Source organism: Nerophis lumbriciformis, linkage group LG01 (assembly GCF_033978685.3).
Source record: "Nerophis lumbriciformis linkage group LG01, RoL_Nlum_v2.1, whole genome shotgun sequence".
NCBI lineage: Eukaryota > Metazoa > Chordata > Actinopteri > Syngnathiformes > Syngnathidae > Nerophis > Nerophis lumbriciformis.
The window spans coordinates 75,465,143-75,488,127 of NC_084548.2; the positions used below are offsets into that span (position 1 = coordinate 75,465,143).

The window sequence follows — 22,985 nt, forward strand, 5'->3', positions numbered from 1 at the left end:
TTGGCGCCACCTTGCGACTGAAGTGAATGAATGAACTCATATTATGGTTCGTATATGGTGAATGTTTGTATTCATCTTGAGATAAGGCCCCTTAGATTGATCTTCGCAGGTGAATTGGATCACTTCTCGTAGGAAAGACGCCCTAATTGGGACTTCGGAAGGCAAAAGTGATAGCCCTATCCTTGAGAAGAGACTACATGTTTGCGGGTCCCAAACTCTGGAACGATCTCCCTCTCCATGTGAGACAGGCCCCTTCTTTGGCTACTTTTAAGACCCTTCATAAAACCCATTTCTATTCACTGGCTTTTAACCCAGCATGAACTTTAAACTGTTTTTAACTTTTTAACTGCTTTTTATCTAACATATTGTTCTTAAGATCATTTGTATTTTTTTTTTCAATGTGTATTTTACTTCTGTTTTAAATTTTATTTTTTAGTCTGTCCTTTGCCTGTATTTCTTTGTGGTGTACAGCCCTTTGTTCTTCAACTGTGCTTGTTTTTAAAGGGCTTTACAGATAAAGTTGGTATGGTATGGTACGGTATGTGTTACGGCTCAGGCTCCTGCCAACGCCGCTCATCCGTCTGTGCGCACCTCGGGACACGCCCACTGGTGCGTACATCCAGGGACGCGCCGCGCGCGTCTCCGCCCTGCTGCAGCCACCAGCTGCAATCACTCGCTGGCAATCTGCACACCTGCGACTGATCAGAGCGAGATCAATAAAGGACCAGTGGACCCAAGGATCGTCGCGGGAACTTAGCTTTCTCATGGTGTACCTACCCTCCGTCGCCTGCGTCTCAATTTCCCCTGGATCTCCCTCTGGACTCCGACTGCTTCCTTCGTTCCTCGACCTCTTGCTCGCCCCTGGATTCTGACGCCTCGCTCTCGCCCCGGATCAGCTGCCTGCCCCCTGGACTTCCGCGTATCTCGTTCAACACGTTGGTAACACTCACTTCAGTTAAATTCTACACATAGTCTTACACCATTCCCTTTTGTATTCTAGTTCACACTCCATTTCCTTAGTTTAGTAATATTGTTTATTATTATTTATATATATATATATGTTGACTATATATATATAATAAATAATTGTATATACCGCCCCCTGGTGTCTGAGCCGTCACCTCTCTCAGTAAACACAACAGTAAGTTCCCGCCAAAATTATTAAAGGACCTGACGGCACAGTTCCTTAGCCCCGCCCCCAGTGACTTTAGTTCCGCCCCCTGTGATTTTTTTTTCTTTTTTCTGCCTCTTGTCCCATTCACCATGTCTTTTTCTTTTTTTCGCTCCACACCGGAGGAGTTTTCTTGTCCTGCCAAACTGTCATGGAAAGGCATGTTTAGCAGTGATGTGAGCAAGGAGGAATTTACCCGTCGCCTGGACACCCTCCTCCCACCCATAGTGACTGTTCCTCAGCCAGAGAGAAGCGTCTGGCATCCGCTTTCGGAGAGGGGGGGTAGTACTGGTGGCTGTGCTGATGGGGTGGCGCAGCTGCACCAAGACAGGCTACCCTCTGCCAGACTAATTCCACCTGTCTTCCGCTTTTCCCAGCCGCAACCACCAGTCCCCTGGCTAGCCTCCGAGCTAGCACCTGTCCCCTGGCTAGCGTCTGAGCTAGCACCTGTCCCCGAGCTAGCGTCTGAGCTAGCACCTGTCCCCGAGCTAGCACTTGTCCCCGAGCTAGCGTCCGAGCTAGCACTTGTCCCCGAGCTAGCGTCAGAGCTAACACCAGTTCCTCGGCTAGCGTCAGAGCTAGCACCTGTCCCTCGGCTAGCGTCAGAGCTAGCACCTGTCCCCGAGCTAGCGTCCGAGCTAGCACCTGTCCCTCGGCTAGCGTCCGAGCTAGCACCTGTCCCTCGGCTAGCGTCCGAGCTAGCACCTGTCTCTCGGCTAGCGTCCGAGCTAGCACCTGTCCCTCGGCTAGCGTCCGAGCTAGCACCTGTCCCTCGGCTAGCGTCCGAGCTAGCACCTGTCCCTCGGCTAGCGTCCGAGCTAGCACCTGTCCCTCGGCTAGCGTCCGAGCTAGCACCTGTCCCTCGGCTAGCGTCCGAACTAGCACCTGTCCCTCGGCTAGCGTCCGAGCTAGCACCTGTCCCTCGGCTAGCGTCCGAGCTAGCACCTGTCCCTCGGCTAGCGTCCGAGCTAGCACCTGTCCCTCGGCTAGCGTCCGAGCTAGCACCTGTCCCTCGGCTAGCGTCCGAGCTAGCACCTGTCCCTCGGCTAGCGTCCGAGCTAGCACCTGTCCCTCGGCTAGCGTCCGAGCTAGCACCAGCCCCTCGGCTAGCGTCCGAGCTAGCACCAGCCCCTCGGCTAGCGTCCGAGCTAGCACCAGCCCCTCGGCTAGCGTCCGAGCTAGCACCAGCCCCTCGGCTAGCCTCCGAACTAACACCAGCCCCTCGGCTAGCCTCCGAGCTAGCACCAGCCCCTCGGCTAGCCTCCGAGCTAGCACCAGCCCCTCGGCTAGCGTCCGAGCTAGCACCAGTCCCCAGGCTGGCCCCCACGTCTCCACCAGCTCCCAGGCTGGCCCCCACGTCTCCACCAGCTCCCAGGCTGGCCCCCACGTCTCCACCAGCTCCCAGGCTGGCCCCCACGTCTCCACCAGCTCCCAGGCTGGCCCCCACGTCTCCACCAGCTCCCAGGCTGGCCTCGACTCCAGCACCTCGGCCTGCTCCGCCGACTCCAGCACCTCGGCCTGCTCCGCCGACTCCAGCACCTCGGCCTGCTCCGCCGACTCCAGCACCTCGGCCTGCTCCGCCGACTCCAGCACCTCGGCCAGCTCCGCCGACTCCAGCACCTCGGCCAGCTCCGCCGACTCCAGCACCTCGGCCTGCTCCGCCGACTCCAGCACCTCGGCCTGCTCCGCCGACTCCAGCACCTCGGCCTGCTCCGCCGACTCCAGCACCTCGGCCTGCTCCGCCGACTCCAGCACCTCGGCCTGCTCCGCCGACTTCAGCACCTCGGCCAGCTCCTCAGCTGCCCTCCTCGTCTCCGGCTTTGATGTCCGCCGCTTCCACGCCTTTGACGTCTGCCGCTTCCACGGCGCCGATGACGTCTGCCGCTTCCACGGCGCCGATGACGTCTGCCGCTTCCACGCCGCCGATGACGTCTGCCGCTTCCACGCCGCCGATGACGTCTGCCGCTTCCACGCCGCCGATGACGTCTGCCTCCACGCCTGCCTCGCCGATGACGTCTTCCTCCACGCCTGCCTCGCCGATGACGTCTTCCTCCACACCGCCGCCGATGTCATATCCTCGTTTCCGGCGAGACGCACCATGGCGCCAATCACGTCCGCCTTCCCGACGGCCAAGATGGTGGCCGTCCCTTGGTCGCCGGCTTCAGCGGCGTTCTTCTCGCCACCGCCATCAGACTCGTCCTCGGTGGATTCGGGGACACTGGGGCCGGCGACCCACCACCAGTTCTCCCCTCCACCCTCCCTTGTTTCGTGAGTATGTTGGACATCTGGAATCTGTCCATAGGGGGGGGATACTGTTACGGCTCAGGCTCCTGCCAACGCCGCTCATCCGTTTTTTTAATTTAGTGGGTGTGGCTTATATACCGGTGCGCTCTCTCTCGCCCGGATAATACAGTAAGTACAACGTGTGCATAGAGCACATGCTTGAGTGTGCACACAGCCTCAGTACAAACATATAAGAGTTTACCAACTAAAATGCTAACGGTTTTACATTTCTGGTCTAATTCCGTTTTTTTCCGGACTATAAGTCGCTACATTTTTCTCAAGCTTTGAACTCTGCGGTTTATACTAAGGTGCGGCTAATCTATGTAGTGGGTTTCAGTAGGCCTTTAAGGTATGTAAGTAAACATTTACAAAATCTTTCTTTCCTTCGGCTTACAGTCCGGTGCGGCTTATATATGAATATAATGTTTTCCCTAAAATGAAGGCGAGTGCGGCTTATATACCGATGCGGCTTATAGTCTGGAAAATACGGTATGTGTTTATGTCAAAGGGGAGTTTTTTTGTTGTTTTTTTTATGTACCGTGGAAACCATTCCGTGACAGGAGCGCATTTCCTCATCGACGTGCGACAGACCTGGGCTCAGGCCCGAGCGCACTGCAAGAAGAAGTACCTGGACTTGGCTAACGTGACCAGCAGCAAGACAAACCAACTCATCAAGGAGAAGCTTTCTGGCGTAGAGAGCCCTTGGATCGGCCTTTCCCGGGAAACCGGACAACCCGACAGCGTGGACAGGTCCTGCCTGGTGGCGGATCTTAAGGACGCGGCGCAATGGAAGGACTGGAACTGCCATTCCAAACACGCATTTATTTGCCACAAAGGTAAGCGATTTGCCATTTTCAAAATAAAATGCTTCTTCTTTGAGGAGTGTCACTCACATGAAGACCTTCCTGCTAAAGTTGCGAGCTGCCTGCCCGCTACAGCGATTACAATATGATACTTGCTAAATATGGTTAGCAACACTGATCCCTCCTGCTACGTCTTCTTATTCTCTGGCAGATGTTGCGTTTTGGACCAGTTGTTCCTCCCAGGGAATTCAAGTCACAAGTCGCTCCCGAGCTCTTTACGACACTTAAAGCTGAGTTGAAAAACCACCAGAGACAGAATAGGTATTTTGTAATATATTTGCAAAGCTTTGCAGATATACATTAAGACCAGTCCAGCATAGAACATTCAATCGCCCCGCTAAGATGGTCTGTCCCCCCCGACCAAACCCTCTCCCCTCTTAAGTCCCTGGCAGTCATGTCTCTCTTGTTACGGCTCAGGCTCCTGCCAACGCCGCTCATCCGTCTGTGCGCACCTCGGGACACGCCCACGGGTGCGCACATGCAGGGACGCGCCGCGCACGTCCCCGCCCTGCAGCAGCCACCAGCTGCAATCACTCGCTGGCAATCTTCACACCTGGAACTGATGAGGGCGAGCTGGTTAAAAGACCAGTGGACCCTAGGATCGGCGCGGGAACTTAGTTTTCTCATGGTGTACCTACCCTTCGTCACCTGGAAAGTGAGCTGTGCATCTCACTTTTCCCTGGATCTCCCTCTGGACTCTGACTGCCTCCTTCGTTCCTCGACCTCTTGCTCGTCCCTGGATTCTGACGCCTCGCTCTCGCCCCGGATCATCTGCCTGCCCCCTGGACTTCCCGTATCTCGTTCAACACGTTGGTAACACTCACTTCAGTTAACTACACACATAGTCTTACACCATTCCCTTTTGGATATAGTTCACACTCCATTTCCTTAGTTTATTAAATTAGTATTGTTTGTTATTATTATATATATTGAATATATATATATATATATAATAAATTGTACATACTTCCCCCTGGTGTCTGTTTGCCGTCACCTCCCCTTTAGTCTAAACACAACATCTCTAGCCAAAACAAATGCCCATTATCGCTCTTTCTAACATTCCAAAGCTTCAAGGTTAACACACACAGTTTACTTGCAGACAAACAGAAAGAGAACAAATGGAAAAACACGAGCTGTTTTCAAATATGACTATGACATAAAAGAAGTAACACTTAAATTCGGATATATGTAAATATCTGCCTCCGACACAGACCAGAGGCTTCATGTACAAAAGCAGTCAAGTTGTCAGGTTGTGTAAATGGTAAATAAAAAGACAATACAACAAATCCTTTTCAACTTATATTCAATTGAATAAACTGCAAAGACAAGATATTTCATGTTCACACTGAGAAACTTTGGTATTTTTTGAAAATATTAGCTCATTTGGAATTTGATGCAAAAAAGCTGGCACAAGTGGCAAAAAAAGAGTGAGAAAGTTGAAGAAATGCTCATCAAAGACTTATTTGTAACATCCCACAGGTGGACAGGCTAATTGGGAACAGGTGGGTGCCATGATTGGCTATAAAAGCAGCTTCCATGAAATGCTCAGTCATTCACAAACAAGGACGGGGCGAGGGTCACCACTTTGTCAACAAATGCCTGAGCAAATTGTTTAAGAACAACATTTCTCAACCAAGGAATTTAGGGATTTCACCATCTACGCTCCGTAATATCATCAAAAGGTGGAGAGAATGTGGAGAAATCACTGCATGTAAGCCATGATATTACACACCTTGGATCCCTCAGGCGGTACTGCATTAAAAAGCGACATCAGTGTGTAAAGGATATCACCACATAGGCTCAGAAACACTTCAGTAAACCACTGTCAGTAACTACAGTTGGTCGCTACATCTGTAAGTGCAAGTTAAAACTCTACTATGCAAAGCCAAAGCCATTTATCAACAACACCCAGAAACGCTTCACTGGGCCCGAGCTCATCTAAGATGGACTGATGCAAAGTGGAAAAGTGTTCTGTGGTCTGACGAGTCCACATTTCAAATTGTTTTTGGAAACTGTGGCTGTCGTGTCCTCCGGACCAAAGAGGAAAAGAACCATGGGGACTGTTCTAGGGTGAAAGTGTAAAAGCCATTTATCAACAACACCCAGAAACGCTTCACTGAAACAAAAACAAAAAACGCTGATATTTGTGAAAGTCTCTGATACTGATACCACCCTCGGTATCGACACTATCGCTATTTGGATCGATCGTCTCATGCATGAACCCTGAAAGAGAAAGCTCCTTGCTGGAAATCGGGGGATTTGAAGGATTCAGAACTCATGACTTGACATTTTTGTATTTTTATCACCAGATGTTGAGCTGAAGTCATCACAACTGGTTCGGGTGAGTGTGCTGTGGAAGAACTCCTCAGTGGACCTCAGTGATGCTGCAGTGATGGAGGGCATCTTAAAACAGGTACATGTACGTCTACAGTACTCACATCTTAAAGCAGGTACATGTACGTCTACAGTACTCCCATCTTAAAGCAGGTATATGTATGTGTATAAGAGTTTTTCAGTAGTGTGTGTAAGAGGTAATTCTGAATAATGTCCCTAACGGGCCCTCATACAAGTAGGTCTACAGTACTCACATCTTACAGCAGGTACATGTACGTCTACAGTACTCACATCTTAAAGCAGGTACATGTATGTGTATAAGAGTTTTTCAGTAGTGTGTGTGCAAGAGGTAATTCTGAATAATGTCCCTAACGGCCCCTCATACATGTAGGTCTACAGTACTTACAGTACATGTACGTCTACAGTACTCACATCTTACAGCAGGTACATGTACGTCTACAGTACTCACATCTTAAAGCAGGTACATGTAGGTCTACAGTACTCACATCTTAAAGTTCCAACGTTGCTGTTGTGTTTTTGCCAGCTGCATCAGCGTCTGCAGCAGAGCGCCCCAAAACAAAAGGTCAAGCTGAGCTGGGACCGCCAGTGGGATGGAAAAGTCTTCCATGAGAAGACCAACAGGACAATAAACTAGCCTGCTGGTGTAAACACTTCAAGGGTCTTCATTATACTTAGTACATCGATGAGTTTAGATGTCAATTGGTTTTGTTTTAGTCATGTTCGGTTTTGTTTTTGAACTTTTTGTGCACTTTTGTTTTGTCACCATAGCAACCATTAGTTTTCACCTGTCACGTCACGCACCTGTTGCACGTTTTGAGTCACGCACCTGTTTTCGTTAATCATGTCTATAGTATTTAAGTTCATTGTTTTCAGTTTGTCGTTCTGACGACATCCCGCATTTACACTCTCCACACACCCTTATGACCCATGCTGCGCTTTTTCATGCCGTTTTTTCATCCAAGTAAGTTTTCTTTATTCATGCCATAGTTTGCAAGTTTTGTTTAATTGTTCATAGTTTCTGCCAATGTGCAAGTTCTGTGTTGTAGTGATGGGTTGATGAGGCGTCATGAAGCGTTTCGACACATTGCAAAACTGTATTGATACTGTGTCGATACTGTGTCACTAAATACTGACATCTGCTGGACATTAAAAATCCCTACAGGCAACCTATGGACCGACTCAACTGACACTGATTTGATGCCCTAGTACAGGGGTCACCAACCTTTTTGAAACCAAAAACTACTTCTTGGGTACTGATTCATGCGAAGGGCTACCAGTTTGATACACACTTAAATAAATAAATATATTGTCATTTGTAAGTTACACGTAAGTGTGATTTAAACAAGAATAGCTAAATAAATACATTTATATATATAAAAAAATGGGTATTTCTGTCTGTCATTCCGTCGTACATTTTTTTTTCCTTTTACGGAAGGTTTTTTGTAGAGAATAAATGATGAAAAAAACACTTAATTGAACGGTTTAAAAGAGGAGAAAACACGAAAAAAATTAAAATAAAATTTTGAAACATAGTTTATCTTCAATTTCGACTCTTTAAAATTCAAAATTCAACCGACAAAAAGAAGAGAAAAACTAGCTTATTTGAATCTTTTTGAAAAAATTAAAAAAAGAATTTATGGAACATCATTAGTCATTTTTCCTGATTAAGATACATTTTAGAATTTTGATGACATGTTTTAAATTGGTTAAAATCCAATCTGCACTTTGTTAGAATATTTAACAAATTGGACCAAGCTATATTTCTAACAAAGACAAATCAGTATTTCTTCTAGATTTTCCAGAACAAAAATTTTAAAAGAAATTCTAAATACTTTGAAATTAGATTTAAATTTGATTCTACAGATTTTCTAGATTTGCCAGAATAATGTTTTTGAATTTTAATCATAGTAAGTTTGAAGAAATATTTCATAAATATTCTTCGTCGAAAAAACAGAAGCTAAAATATTTATTATTCTTTACAATAATAATAAAAAAATTGTTTTACTTGAACATTGATTTAAATTGTCAGGAAAGAAGAGGAAGAAATTTAAAAGGTAAAAAGGTATATTTGTTTAAAAATCCTAAAATCATTTTTAAGGTTGTATTTTTTCTCTAAAATTGTATTTCTAAAAGTAATAAGAAGCAAAGTAAAAAAATAAATGAATTTATTTAAACAAGTGAAGACCCATCCATCCATCCATTTTCTACCGCTTATTCCAAGTGAAGACCAAGTCTTTAAAATATTTTCTTGGATTTTCAAATTCTATTTGAGTTTTGTCTCTTTTAGAATTAAAAACGTCGAGCAAAGCGAGACCAGCTTGCTAGTAAATAAATACAATTTAAAAAATAGAGGCAGCTCACTGGTAAGTGCTGCTCTTTGAGCTATTTTTAGAACAGGCCAGCGGGCGACTGATCTGGTCCTTACGGGCTACCTGGTGACCGCGGGCACCGCGTTGGTGACCTCTGCCCTAGTATATACAATAATATAAACCAAGTCATTTAGGATTATTTCATATCTTCATTTAAATAAAAATATATTTGTATCTTTTTTAGATACAGTCAATAAATAATGTGAACATGTATCATAACATGGAAATCTAAGAGAACGTGTTGTGGATGATTGTGGACTGGGAATTTTTTTAATATTATTTTTTTACACATTTTTATAAAAAAAAAAAAGTTTTTCCGACGTATTACATTTTAGACGATTTCTCTTCTTAGTTATTATTTCTCCGGCTGTAGAAAAGACACGCTCACAGGGCACAGAGGAGGCGACACAGTTGGCGTATCGGTCACGTGACCAAAACAGCTCATGATCGGTCACGTGACTTTCTAAAAGCGGTACGCGCACCGGCACAGGGTTTTGCTCTATGAGCTCGACGCATGCGCCGATGCATCGGTGTTGCCGGACCCATCACTATAGTCTAGTTTTGTACCTCCGCGCCTGTGCGCGCCTTTTGTTTGATCCTTTTCTTTGTAGTTATAGTGTTTAAATAAATCATGTATTTACCTTCACGCCACATCTGGTCCAATTCACTTGCACCTCGGGAGAACAAACCAAGCCATAGTCCAAGTCATGACAGTTTCGTTGACATCTTTATCTTTACATTTGTGCTACATTGTTATTGTTTTGGACAAGTAACTTTTTTTTTCTTAAATTGTTTGTAATTGAACGTAATAAGGGAATCATTTTAAATATTTGTATACTAACACATTGTTTTGTATAGTTGCATTGAGTTTTACAAATATTTTAGTGGTATAAAATATGTTCCATGAGTTATCATTGTCATAATCAACCGACTAAATTCACAAAATTATTCAATTAATACTCACGTTTCAAGTCAACATATCGATATTAGTATTGGCAATACTATCCCTGTAGCTACTCGGTATCATACCGATACAAAATTCCCAGAATCTAAAATGTTTTATTATTTTTGGAATATAAAAAGTGCAATTTCAAAACAAAGCGTTTATTTTTTTCAATCAAGTAGCAATAATTATATTTAAAAAATATTTTCTATTTTAATTTTCTATTTCATAAAACAAACTTTAAAATCACCAGTCAGCAGAAACGTAAAAGACACAAGAACCGGAAGTCGCTATTTTTTTTTTAATGTATTTTTTTAATTGAAAAACAAACATATATCCACAATGTACGTAAAAGTCAAGTCACTTTCAACGATTTACACATCAGGTTGAGCAAATTATGACATTAATAAAACATGTCAAGGAAAGAAAATAAAAGCAAATACTAATAATAATAATAATAATAAGCAATATGATAAAATTCAAAAGACAAAAAATGGCTAACTAAATCACTTTAAAAATTTTCAATAAAGATCAATCTAAGGGCTTTTGTACTTTTCATCTTTTTCCAATATTTAATTGATCATTTTAAACCATTAAGCCAATTAGAAGATGTAGGTTTTACTTTCAGAAAAGGACATTTATGGAGAAAAATAAATTTGTTTGGAGCATAATAATGTTGACAAACATTTCTTATGTTACCATCAACCGGAAGTCGCTATTATTTAAAGACAAGTCTGTCTTCAAATAGCGACTTCCGGTTCCGGTGTTGATATGACATCTTGTTTTTGCTTCGTTTTTTTTGTTTCTGCTGACTGGGTTTTTTTGTTTGTTTGTTTTTTTGCAATATAAAATATAAAATAAAATGTAATCTTTAGATCTGGTTTTGGCTTTTGACACCAAAAAAGTAAAAACTCAAATAAAAAAAACAGTTTTTGTTTTTCAATCACATTGATAAAAATAAAATATAAATGGTTAAAATACAAACGTACCCTTCATCAACACAAATTTACATTTCGATACTTTGCAGAGCGGACAGAAGTTTTTCGCTGCGCCGAGTCACTAAACCTTCCGGTAGTGTTGCGCGTGCGCAGGTCAGTAACCATGGAGACCAGACGACAACCGTAAAGCGATGGCAGGTCGGCGTTTTTGCGGAGCTAAGCTAACAAAGTACATTTGACGACGGTAGGTTTAGATTTCATTGTTTGCGTGTCTTTCAAACTAGTCTTTTAAAAATAATCTTATGAACTGTGTTTAAATTAGCTGTTTAGTGCTACTTTTTGCTGACATAATGAGGAGTTAGCTAGAAGGTTCCATGCTAGCTTGATGTTTCACGATGAAACTACCAACATGGACGACCACGTAAAAGTAACTTAAGTTAAGTTAAATTACCACTTATAGTCCCCCCACCACACACACACTAGGTGTGGTGAAATTTACCTCTGCATTTGACCCAACCCCTTGTTCACCCCCTGGGAGGTGAGGGGAGCAGTGAGCAGCAGTGATGGCCGCGCTCGGGAATAATTTTTGGTGATTTAACCCCCAATTCCAACCCTTGATGCTGAGTGCCAAGCAGGGAGGCTATGGTATGACTCGGCCGGGGTTTGAACTCACAACCTACCGACTCTAACCCGGTGTTTTTCAACTACTGTGCCGCGGCACACTGGTGTGACGTGAGATACAGTCTGGTGTGCCGTGGGAGATGATGTCATTCCACCTAATTGGGTTAAAAATACTTTTTGCAAACCAGTAATTATAATACGCAAATAATGTGCTGTTGTGGAGCTTGTGTAATACTCTTCCATATCAGTAGGTATCTAATGCTTTAACCAAAAATAAACAGGAGGCAAGAAAAGAAAAGGCATTGAAGCTTAGGCAAGGCTATGCAGAACGGAACTAAAACTGAACTGGCTACAAAGTCAACAAAAACAGAATGCTGGATGACAGCAAAGACTTACAGCGTGTGGAGCAGAGAAGGCTTTGTCCACAAAGTACATCTGAACATGACATGACAATGTCTACACAAAGAAGGATAAAAAACAACTGAAATATTCTTGATTGCTAAAACAAAGCAGGTGCTGGGAATAGCGCTAAGGGAAGAAATCAAACTGCTACCGGAAAATACCAACAAAACAGGAAAAGCCACCAAAATTTCCACTGAATTTGAATATACTGTTTTTTTTACCCTGAATTTTTATACACTGAATTTTCAAATACTGAATTTTTTACACTTTTTTTTTTGCTACGTTTTTATACACTGAATTTTTAAATACTGACTTTTTTTACACTGAATGTGAAAATACCTTTTTTTTTTTTTACACTGCATTTTTATGAACTGAATTTTTTTTACATAGATTTTTATACACTGAATTTTAAAATACAACATTTTTTTACCTTAAGTTTTTATACACTGAATTTTAAAATACGGACTTTTTTACACAGGATTTTAGAATACCGATTTTTTTTTACACTACATTTTTATGAACTAAATTTTCAAATACCAACATTTTTTGCACTGAATTTTAAAATACCTTTTTTTTTTTTTTACACTGCATTTTTATGAACTGAATTTTGAAATACTGAAATTTTTTTACATGGATTTTTGTACACTGAATTTTAAAATACTACATTTTTTTTACCATAAGTTTTTATACACTGAATTTTAAAATACGGACTTTTTTACACAGGATTTCAGAATACCGATTTTTTTTACACTACATTTTTATGAACTAAATTTTCAAATACCAAAATTTTTCACAAATAATTTTTTTTCACTGAATTTTCAAATACAGATTTTTTTACACTTTTTTTTTGCTACGTTTTTATACACTGAATTTTTAAATACTGAAATTTTTTTACACGGATTTTTGTAGACTGAATTTTAAAATACTACATTTTTTTACCATAAGTTTTTATACACTGAATTTTAAAATACGGACTTTTTTACACAGGATTTCAGAATACCGATTTTTTTTTTACACTACATTTTTATGAACTAAATTTTCAAATACCAAAATTCTTTACAAATAATTTTTTTTCACTGAATTTTCAAATACTGAATTTTTTACACTTTTTTTTTGCTACGTTTTTATACACTGAATTTTTAAATACTGACTTTTTTTACACTGAATTTGAAAAAAAAAAGACTTTTTTTTTACACTAAATTTTAAAATACCGATTTTTTTTTTTTACACTGCATTTTTATGAACTGAATTTTGAAATACTGACATTTTTTTACATGGATTTTTGTACACTGAATTTTAAAATACTAAATTTTTTTACCATAAGTTTTTATACACTGAATTTTAAAATACGGACTTTTTTACACAGGATTTCAGAATACCGATTTTTTTTTACACTACATTTTTATGAACTAAATTTTCAAATACCAACATTTTTTGCACTGAATTTTAAAATACCTTTTTTTTTTTTTACACTGCATTTTTATGAACTGAATTTTGAAATACTGACATTTTTTTACATGGATTTTTGTACACTGAATTTTAAAATACTACATTTTTTTACCATAAGTTTTTATACACTGAATTTTAAAATACGGACTTTTTTACACAGGATTTCAGAATACCGATTTTTTTTACACTACATTTTTATGAACTAAATTTTCAAATACCAACATTTTTTACAAATAATTTTTTTTCACTGAATTTTCAAATACTGAATTTTTTACACTTTTTTTTTTGCTACGTTTTTATACACTGAATTTGTAAATACTGACTTTTTTTACACTGAATTTGAAAAAAATGACTTTTTTTTTACACTAAATTTTAAAATACCGATTTTTTTTTTTTACACTGCATTTTTATGAACTGAATTTTGAAATACTGAAATTTTTTTACATGGATTTTTATACACTGAATTTTAAAATACTACATTTTTTTACCATAAGTTTTTATACACTGAATTTTAAAATACAGACTTTTTTACACAGGATTTCAGAATACCGATTTTTTTTACACTACATTTTTATGAACTAAATTTTCAAATACCAACATTTTTTGCACTGAATTTTAAAATACCGATTTTTTTTTTTTTACACTGCATTTTTATGAACTGAATTTTGAAATACTGAATTTTTTTTACATGGATTTTTATACAGTGAATTTTAAAATACTACATTTTTTACCTTAAGTTTTTATACACTGAATTTTAAAATACTGAGTTTTTTACACAGGATTTCAGAATACCGATTTTTTTACACTACATTTTTATGAACTAAATTTTCAAATACCAACATTTTTTACACTGAATTTTAAAATACCGATTTTTTTTTTTACACTGCATTTTTATGAACTGAATTTTGAAATACTGAAATTTTTTTACATGGATTTTTATACGCTGAATTTTAAAATACTGACTTTTTTACACAGGATTTTAAAATACCGATTTTTTTTTTACACTGCATTTTTATTAACTAAATTTTGAAATACTGACATTTTTTACACTGAATTTTAAAATACCGATTTTTTTTTTTTACACTGCATTTTTATGAACTGAATTTTGAAATACTGAAATTTTTTTACATGGATTTTTATTATACACTGAATTTTAAAATACAAAATTTTTTTACCTTAAGTTTTTATACACTGAATTTTAAAATACTGAGTTTTTTACACAGGATTTCAGAATACCGATTTTTTTACACTACATTTTTATGAACTAAATTTTCAAATACCAACATTTTTTACACTGAATTTTAAAATACCGATTTTTTTTTTTTTACACTGCATTTTTATGAACTGAATTTTGAAATACTGAAATTTTTTTACATGGATTTTTATACACTGAATTTTAAAATACTACATTTTTTTACCTTAAGTTTTTATACACTGAATTTTAAAATACGGCCTTTTTTACACAGGATTTTAAAATACCGATTTTTTTTTTACACTACATTTTTATGAACTAAATTTTCAAATACCAACATTTTTTACACTGAATTTTAAAATACCGATTTTTTTTTTTTACACTGCATTTTTATGAACTGAATTTTGAAATACTGACATTTTTTTACATGGATTTTTATACACTGAATTTTACCATACAACATTTTTTTCCTTAAGTTTTTATACACTGAATTTTAAAATACAGACTTTTTTACACAGGATTTCAGAATACCGATTTTTTTACACTACATTTTTATGAACTAAATTTTCAAATACCAAAATTTTTTACAAATAATTTTTTTTCACTGAATTTTCAAATACAGATTTTTTTACACTTTTTTTTTTGCTACGTTTTTATACACTGAATTTTTAAATACTGAAATTTTTTTACATGGATTTTTGTACACTGAATTTTAAAATACTACATTTTTTTACCATAAGTTTTTATACACTGAATTTTAAAATATGGACTTTTTTACACAGGATTTCAGAATACCGATTTTTTTTACACTACATTTTTATGAACTAAATTTTCAAATACCAACATTTTTTACAAATAATTTTTTTTCACTGAATTTTCAAATACTGAATTTTTTACACTTTTTTTTTTGTTACGTTTTTATACACTGCATTTTTAAATACTGACTTTTTTTACACTGAATTTGAAAAAAATGACTCTTTTTTTTTTACACTGAATCTTAAAATACCGATTTTTTTTTTTTACACTGCATTTTTATGAACTGAATTTTTTTTTACATAGATTTTTATACACTGAATTTTAAAATACAACATTTTTTTACCTTAAGTTTTTATACACTGAATTTTAAAATACGGACTTTTTTACACAGGATTTTAGAATACCGATTTTTTTTTACACTACATTTTTATGAACTAAATTTTCAAATACCAACATTTTTTGCACTGAATTTTAAAATACCTTTTTTTTTTTTTTACACTGCATTTTTATGAACTGAATTTTGAAATACTGAAATTTTTTTACATGGATTTTTGTACACTGAATTTTAAAATACTACATTTTTTTACCATAAGTTTTTATACACTGAATTTTAAAATACGGACTTTTTTACACAGGATTTCAGAATACCGATTTTTTTTTTACACTACATTTTTATGAACTAAATTTTCAAATACCAAAATTTTTTACAAATAATTTTTTTTCACTGAATTTTCAAATACAGATTTTTTTACACTTTTTTTTTTGCTACGTTTTTATACACTGAATTTTTAAATACTGAAATTTTTTTACATGGATTTTTGTACACTGAATTTTAAAATACTACATTTTTTTACCATAAGTTTTTATACACTGAATTTTAAAATACGGACTTTTTTACACAGGATTTCAGAATACCGATTTTTTTTACACTACATTTTTATGAACTAAATTTTCAAATACCAACATTTTTTACAAATAATTTTTTTTCACTGAATTTTCAAATACTGAATTTTTTACACTTTTTTTTTTGTTACGTTTTTATACACTGCATTTTTAAATACTGACTTTTTTTACACTGAATTTGAAAAAAATGACTCTTTTTTTTTACACTGAATCTTAAAATACCGATTTTTTTTTTTACACTGCATTTTTATGAACTGAATTTTTTTTTACATAGATTTTTATACACTGAATTTTAAAATACAACATTTTTTTACCTTAAGTTTTTATACACTGAATTTTAAAATACGGACTTTTTTACACAGGATTTTAGAATACCGATTTTTTTTTACACTACATTTTTATGAACTAAATTTTCAAATACCAACATTTTTTGCACTGAATTTTAAAATACCTTTTTTTTTTTTTTACACTGCATTTTTATGAACTGAATTTTGAAATACTGAAATTTTTTTACATGGATTTTTGTACACTGAATTTTAAAATACTAAATTTTTTTACCATAAGTTTTTATACACTGAATTTTAAAATACGGACTTTTTTACACAGGATTTCAGAATACCGATTTTTTTACACTACATTTTTATGAACTAAATTTTCAAATACCAACATTTTTTACACTGAATTTAAAAATACCGATTTTTTTTTTTACACTGCATTTTTATGAACTGAATTTTGAAATACTGAATTTTTTTTACATGGATTTTTATACAGTGAATTTTAAAATACTACATTTTTTACCTTAAGTTTTTATACACTGAATTTTAAAATACTGACTTTTTTACACAGGATTTTAAAATACCGATTTTTTTTTTACACTGCATTTTTATGAACTAAATTTTCAAATACCAACATTTTTTACACTGAATTTTAAAATACCTTTTTTTTTTTTTTACACTGCATTTTTACATGGATTTTTATACACTGAATTTTAAAATAGTACATTTTTTTACCTTAAGTTTTTATACACTGAATTTTAAAATACTGACTTTTTTACACAGGATTTCAGAATACCGATTTTTTTTTACACTACATTTTTATGAACTAAATTTTCAAATACCAACATTTTTTACACTGAATTTTTTTTCGCTGAATTTTCCAATGCAGCTTTTTTTACATAGACATTTTTATACACTAATTGTTTTTGCTACATTTTTATACAATGATTTTGAAATACTGCATTTTTTTCAATGAAATTGTCAGCAAAATTCAGTGTCAAAAAAAGGTTTTGTGATAAAGACACAGTTTAAAGCAAGATGTCTGTGCATCACGACCAGTATGTCTTGTGTGTCATTAGACGGCGAGGACAATCAAACACAGAGCCAAGTACGCCAAAGTCAGCCTTCAAGAAAAACAACTGATTGTCACAGAATTCAAAGGCAGTAGGATCCATCCATCCATCATCCATCATCCATCCATCCATTTTCTACAGTAGGATGTGTTGACAAAAGCCAGAAACAAAAAGGATGCGACAGTGAAAGTTAGATTTATTTTGGCTCTTGCTTCAAAGTCTTTTTCCCAGTTTGTCAAGCAGTGCATTCTGAAGGTATGTGAACAGTTTGTTCAAATGTTTGTCAAGAAGCACCACCTGTAACTGGAATACATGATAAGTACACAAAGTTATTTGGCAATATGTTATTTCACATGGCTACATGTACTTATTCTGTCTTCTAGTTGCCACCGAGGACAGCCATCATGTGGTCCTTCGTGAGGATGAACTTGAAACCCCTGATCAAAGGGATGGAGACGGTCATGGAGACCGACAGCGAGCAGCAATCGGATAGTGAAGACGAGGACGATGAGGACGAAAGGAAAGTGAAAGTAAAGGAGTCTCCTCCAAGTGAATACCTGTGAGTTACTGATTTGTCTTCATTGTCTCGTCAAGAAAGAATTTTTTGGCTGGGTGCGTCTGCCCTGCCGACCCTCCCTGTCCTTCCTCACCATTGAGCTTTAGAAGATGTTTGAGGCCTGATGTGTCCCTGCAGGTCCACTCCAACCCTTCCCGACTCATACAGGCGCAACTCCCCTGGCGAGGTCCGCCTGTTGGCCATCGCCGACAGCTTCCAGCGGCAGTATCGTCTTTTGTGTTCCGAGCGCAAGCCTCTGCTGCTCTTCCCCATGAACGAATGTGGCGTCAAGGTACGCTGGACGCCCCCCCCCCCAAGTGTACGGAGACAAATTGTGCCCTTTTATTATTTGCAAACAAAAAAAACGAATTAAGTTTGGTTGCAAATCCTTTTTTTTTTGGTAACGACTCAGCTTCAATGCATAATGAATCAGTATGGGCTTTGATATTTGAAGTAGTCCGTAGTCACACCCATATATGGTCATGCCATCATCCAAGACTGACCAATAAAAACACACTGTTCAGAGAAGGCCCCGCCCTCAAGATTGAAGTTAAATCCTAACCAAAAAATGGATTTGTAAACCCCCCCCAAAAAAAATTAATCTCAAAAATATTTTTAACCTCCCAAAAAAATCACAACTTAAAAAATATCTGCAAAAAATGTGCAAAATTGAAAAACAAAAGAAATCTCAACCAAAAAAATTATTTGCAACCTCCCAAAAAATTGCAAGCAAATAAAGTTTTTGCAAAAAATGTGCACATTTTCAAAAACAAAATCAAATTTGCAACCCGAAAAAAGGATTTGGAAGCAGCAAAAAAATATTTACAAAAAAAAATGTGTTCTAAGCAAAACAAATTTGAATCCCAAAAAATGTGCAACTAAAAATACCATTTGCATCCCAAAAACATTTTTTTCAACAAAAACGATTTGCAACCCCCCAAAAATATGTTTGTTTTTTTGACAAAAAACGATTTGTAGACATATTTCAAACAAAAATCTTTTTTTTTTGGTTTAAAATCTTTTTTTCTTTTTTTTTTTTTTACAACAAATACAAATATTTCTTACCAAAAACAATTGCAACCAATAAAATGATTTGCAACAAAAAAAGGATTTGTTCTAGCAAAAAGAAATTGCAATCCAACAATTTTTTTTTTAGAAAAATTGCAAAATTGAAAAACAAAAGAAATCTCAACCAAAAAATTGCAACCAAATAAAGTTTTTGCAAAAAATTTGCACATTTTCAAAACAAAACCAAATTTGCAACCCAAAAAAAGGATTTGGAAGCAGCAAAAAAATATTTACAAACAAAAAATGTGTTCTAAGCAAAAAAATTTGAATCCCAAAAAGTGTTTCCATCCCAAAAAATGTGCAACTAAAAATACCATTTGCATCCCAAAAACATTTTTTCAACAAAAACGATTTGCAACCCCCAAAGAATATGTTTTTTTTTGACAAAAAACGATTTGTAGACAAACAAATATATTTCAACCAAAAATCTTTTTTTTTTTTTGGTTTAATATCATTTTTTCTTTTTTTCTTTTTTTTTTTACAACAAATACAAATATTTCTTACCAAAAACAATTGCAACCAATAAAATGATTTGCAACAAAAAAAAAGGATTTGTGACTAAAAGACAAGTTGTAACCTCCTCAAAAAATCGCAATCCAACAATTTTTTTTCAGAAAAATTGAAAAATTGAAAAACAAAAGAAATCTCAACCAAAAAAATTATTTGCAACCTCCCAAAAAATTGCAAGCAAATAAAGTTTTTGCAAAAAAAGTGCACATTTTCAAAAACAAAATCAAATTTGCAACCCAAAAAAAGGATTTGGAAGCAGCAAAAAAATATTTACAAACAAAAAATGTGTTCTAAGCAAAACAAATTTGAATCCCAAAAAATGTTTCCATCCCAAAAAATGTGCAACTAAAAATACCATTTGCATCCCAAAAACGATTTGCAACCCCCAAAGAATGTTTTTTTTTGACAAAAGACGATTTGTAGACAAACAAATATATTTCAAACAAAAATCTTTTTTTTTTTTGGTTTAAAATCTTTTTTTCTTTTTTCTTTTTTTACAACAAATACAAATATTTCTTACCAAAAACAATTGCAACCAATAAAATTATTTGCAACAAAAAAAGGATTTGTGACTAAAAGACAAGTTGTAACCTCCTCAAAAAATTGCAATCCAACAATTTTTTTTTTAGAAAAATTTAAAAATTTAAAAACAAAAGAAATCTCAACCAAAAAAAGGATTTGCAACCTCCCAAAAAATTGCAACCACATAAAGTTTTTGAAAAAAATTGCACATTTTGAAAACAAAATCAAATTTGCAACCCAAAAAAAGGATTTGGAAGCAGCAAAAAAATATTTACAAACAAAAAATGTGTTCTAAGCAAAACAAATTTGAATCCCAAAAAATGTTTCCATCCCAAAAAATGTGAAACTAAAAATACCATTTGCATCCCAAAAACATTTTTTCAACAAAAACGATTTGCAACCCCCAAAGAATGTTTTTTTTTGACAAAAGACGATTTGTAGACAAACAAATATATTTCAACCAAAAATCTATTTTTTTTTTGGTTTAATATCATTTTTTCTTTTTTTTTTTTTTTACAACAAATACAAATATTTCTTACCAAAAACAATTGCAACCAATAAAATGATTTGCAACAAAAAAAGGATTTGTGACTAAAAGACAAGTTGTAACTTCCTCAAAAAATCGCAATCCAACAATTGTTTTTCAGAAAAATTGCAAAATTGAAAACCAAAAGAAATCTCAACCAAAAAAATTTTTTGCAACCTCCCAAAAAATTGCAACCATATAAAGTTTTTGCAAAAAATTTGCACATTTTCAAAACAAAATCAAATTTGCAACCCCAAAAAAGGATTTGGAAGCTGCAAAAAAATATTTACAAACAAAAAATGTGTTCTAAGCAAAACAAATTAGAATCCCAAAAAATGTTTCCATCCCAAAAAATGTGAAACTAAAAATACCATTTGCATCCCAAAAACATTTTTTCAACAAAAACGATTTGCAACCCCCAAAGAATATGTTTTTTTTTGACAAAAGACGATTTGTAGACAAACAAATATATTTCAACCAAAAATCTATTTTTTTTTTTGGTTTAATATCGTTTTTTCTTATTTTTTTTTATTTTTTTTACAACAAATACAAATATTTCTTACCAAAAACAATTGCAACCAATAAAATGATTTGCCACAGAAAAAGGATTTGTGACTAAAAGACAAGTTGTAACCTCCTCAAAAAATCGCAATCAAACAATTTTTTTTCAGAAAAATTGCAAAATTGAAAAACAAAAGAAATCTCAACCAAAAAAATTATTTGCAACCTCCCAAAAAATTGCAACCAAATAAAGTTTTTGCAAAAAATTTGCACATTTTCAAAACAAAATCAAATTTGCAACCCAAAAAAAGGATTTGGAAGCAGCAAAAAAATATTTACAAACAAAAAATGTGTTCTAAGCAAAACAAATTTGAATCCCAAAAAATGTTTCCATCCCAAAAAATGTGAAACTAAAAATACCATTTGCATCCCAAAAACATTTTTTCAACAAAAACGATTTGCAACCCCCAAAGAATGTTTTTTTTTGACAAAAGACGATTTGTAGACAAACAAATATATTTCAAACAAAAATCTTTTTTTTTTTGGTTTAAAATCTTTTTTTCTTTTTCTTTTTTTTACAACAAATACAAATATTTCTTACCAAAAACAATTGCAACCAATAAAATGATTTGCAACAAAAAAAAGGATTTGTGACTAAAAGACAAGTTGTAACCTCAAAAAATCGCAATCCAACAATTTTTTTTCAGAAAAATTGAAAAACAAAAGAAATCTCAACCAAAAAAATTATTTGCAACCTCCCAAAAAATTGCAACCAAATAAAGTTTTTGCAAAAAATTTGCACATTTTCAAAACAAAATCAAATTTGCAACCCAAAAAAAGGATTTGGAAGCACCAAAAAAATATTTACAAACAAAAAATGTGTTCTAAGCAAAACAAATTTTGAATCCCAAAAAATGTTTCCATCCCAAAAAATGTGCAATTAAAAATACCATTTGCATCCCAAAAACATTTTTTTTCAACAAAAACGATTTGCAACCCCCAAAAAATGTTTTTTTTGACAAAAAACGATTTGTAGACAAACAAATATATTTCTAACAAAAATCTATTTTTTTTTTGGTTTAATATAATTTTTTCTTTTTTTTTTTCTTTTTTTACAACAAATACAAATATTTCTTACCAAAAACAATTGCAACCAATAAAATGATTTGCAACAAAAAAAGGATTTGTGACTAAAAGACAAGTTGTAACCTCCTCAAAAAATCGCAATCCAACAATTTTTTTTCAGAAAAATTGCAAAATTGAAAAACAAAAGAAATCTCAACCAAAAACATTATTTGCAACCTCCCAAAAAATTGCAACCAAATAAAGTTTTTGCAAAAAATTTGCACATTTTCAAAACAAAATCAAATTTGCAACCCAAAAAAAGGATTTGGAAGCAGCAAAAAAATATTTACAAACAAAAAATGTGTTCTAAGCAAAACAAATTTGAATCCCAAAAAATGTTTCCATCCCAAAAAATGTGAAACTAAAAATACCATTTGCATCCCAAAAACATTTTTTCAACAAAAACGATTTGCAACCCCCAAAGAATGTTTTTTTTGACAAAAGACGATTTGTAGACAAACAAATATATTTCAACCAAAAATCTATTTTTTTTTTGGTTTAATATCATTTTTTCTTTTTTTTTTTTTTTACAACAAATACAAATATTTCTTACCAAAAACAATTGCAACCAATAAAATGATTTG

General features: G+C 35.4%; 1 protein-coding gene across 2 annotated transcripts in view; it reads left to right on the forward strand.

The window, feature by feature from the left end:
• Positions 1 to 11,076: 11,076 nt before the first annotated feature.
• ccdc135 (coiled-coil domain containing 135) overlaps positions 11,077 to 22,985 on the forward strand; it is a 43,127-nt gene continuing 31,218 nt past the window's right edge. The window contains exons 1-4 of one of the 2 annotated variants that reach the window (XM_061925847.2): positions 11,077 to 11,166; positions 17,600 to 17,848; positions 17,977 to 18,152; positions 18,288 to 18,441. In XM_061925847.2, the coding sequence (XP_061781831.1) occupies positions 17,998 to 18,152; positions 18,288 to 18,441 (309 nt within the window). In that variant the 5' untranslated portion in view covers positions 11,077 to 11,166; positions 17,600 to 17,848; positions 17,977 to 17,997. The remainder of the gene's footprint in view (positions 11,167 to 17,599; positions 17,849 to 17,976; positions 18,153 to 18,287; positions 18,442 to 22,985) is intronic. The other variant, XM_061925856.1, reaches the window with a different exon arrangement.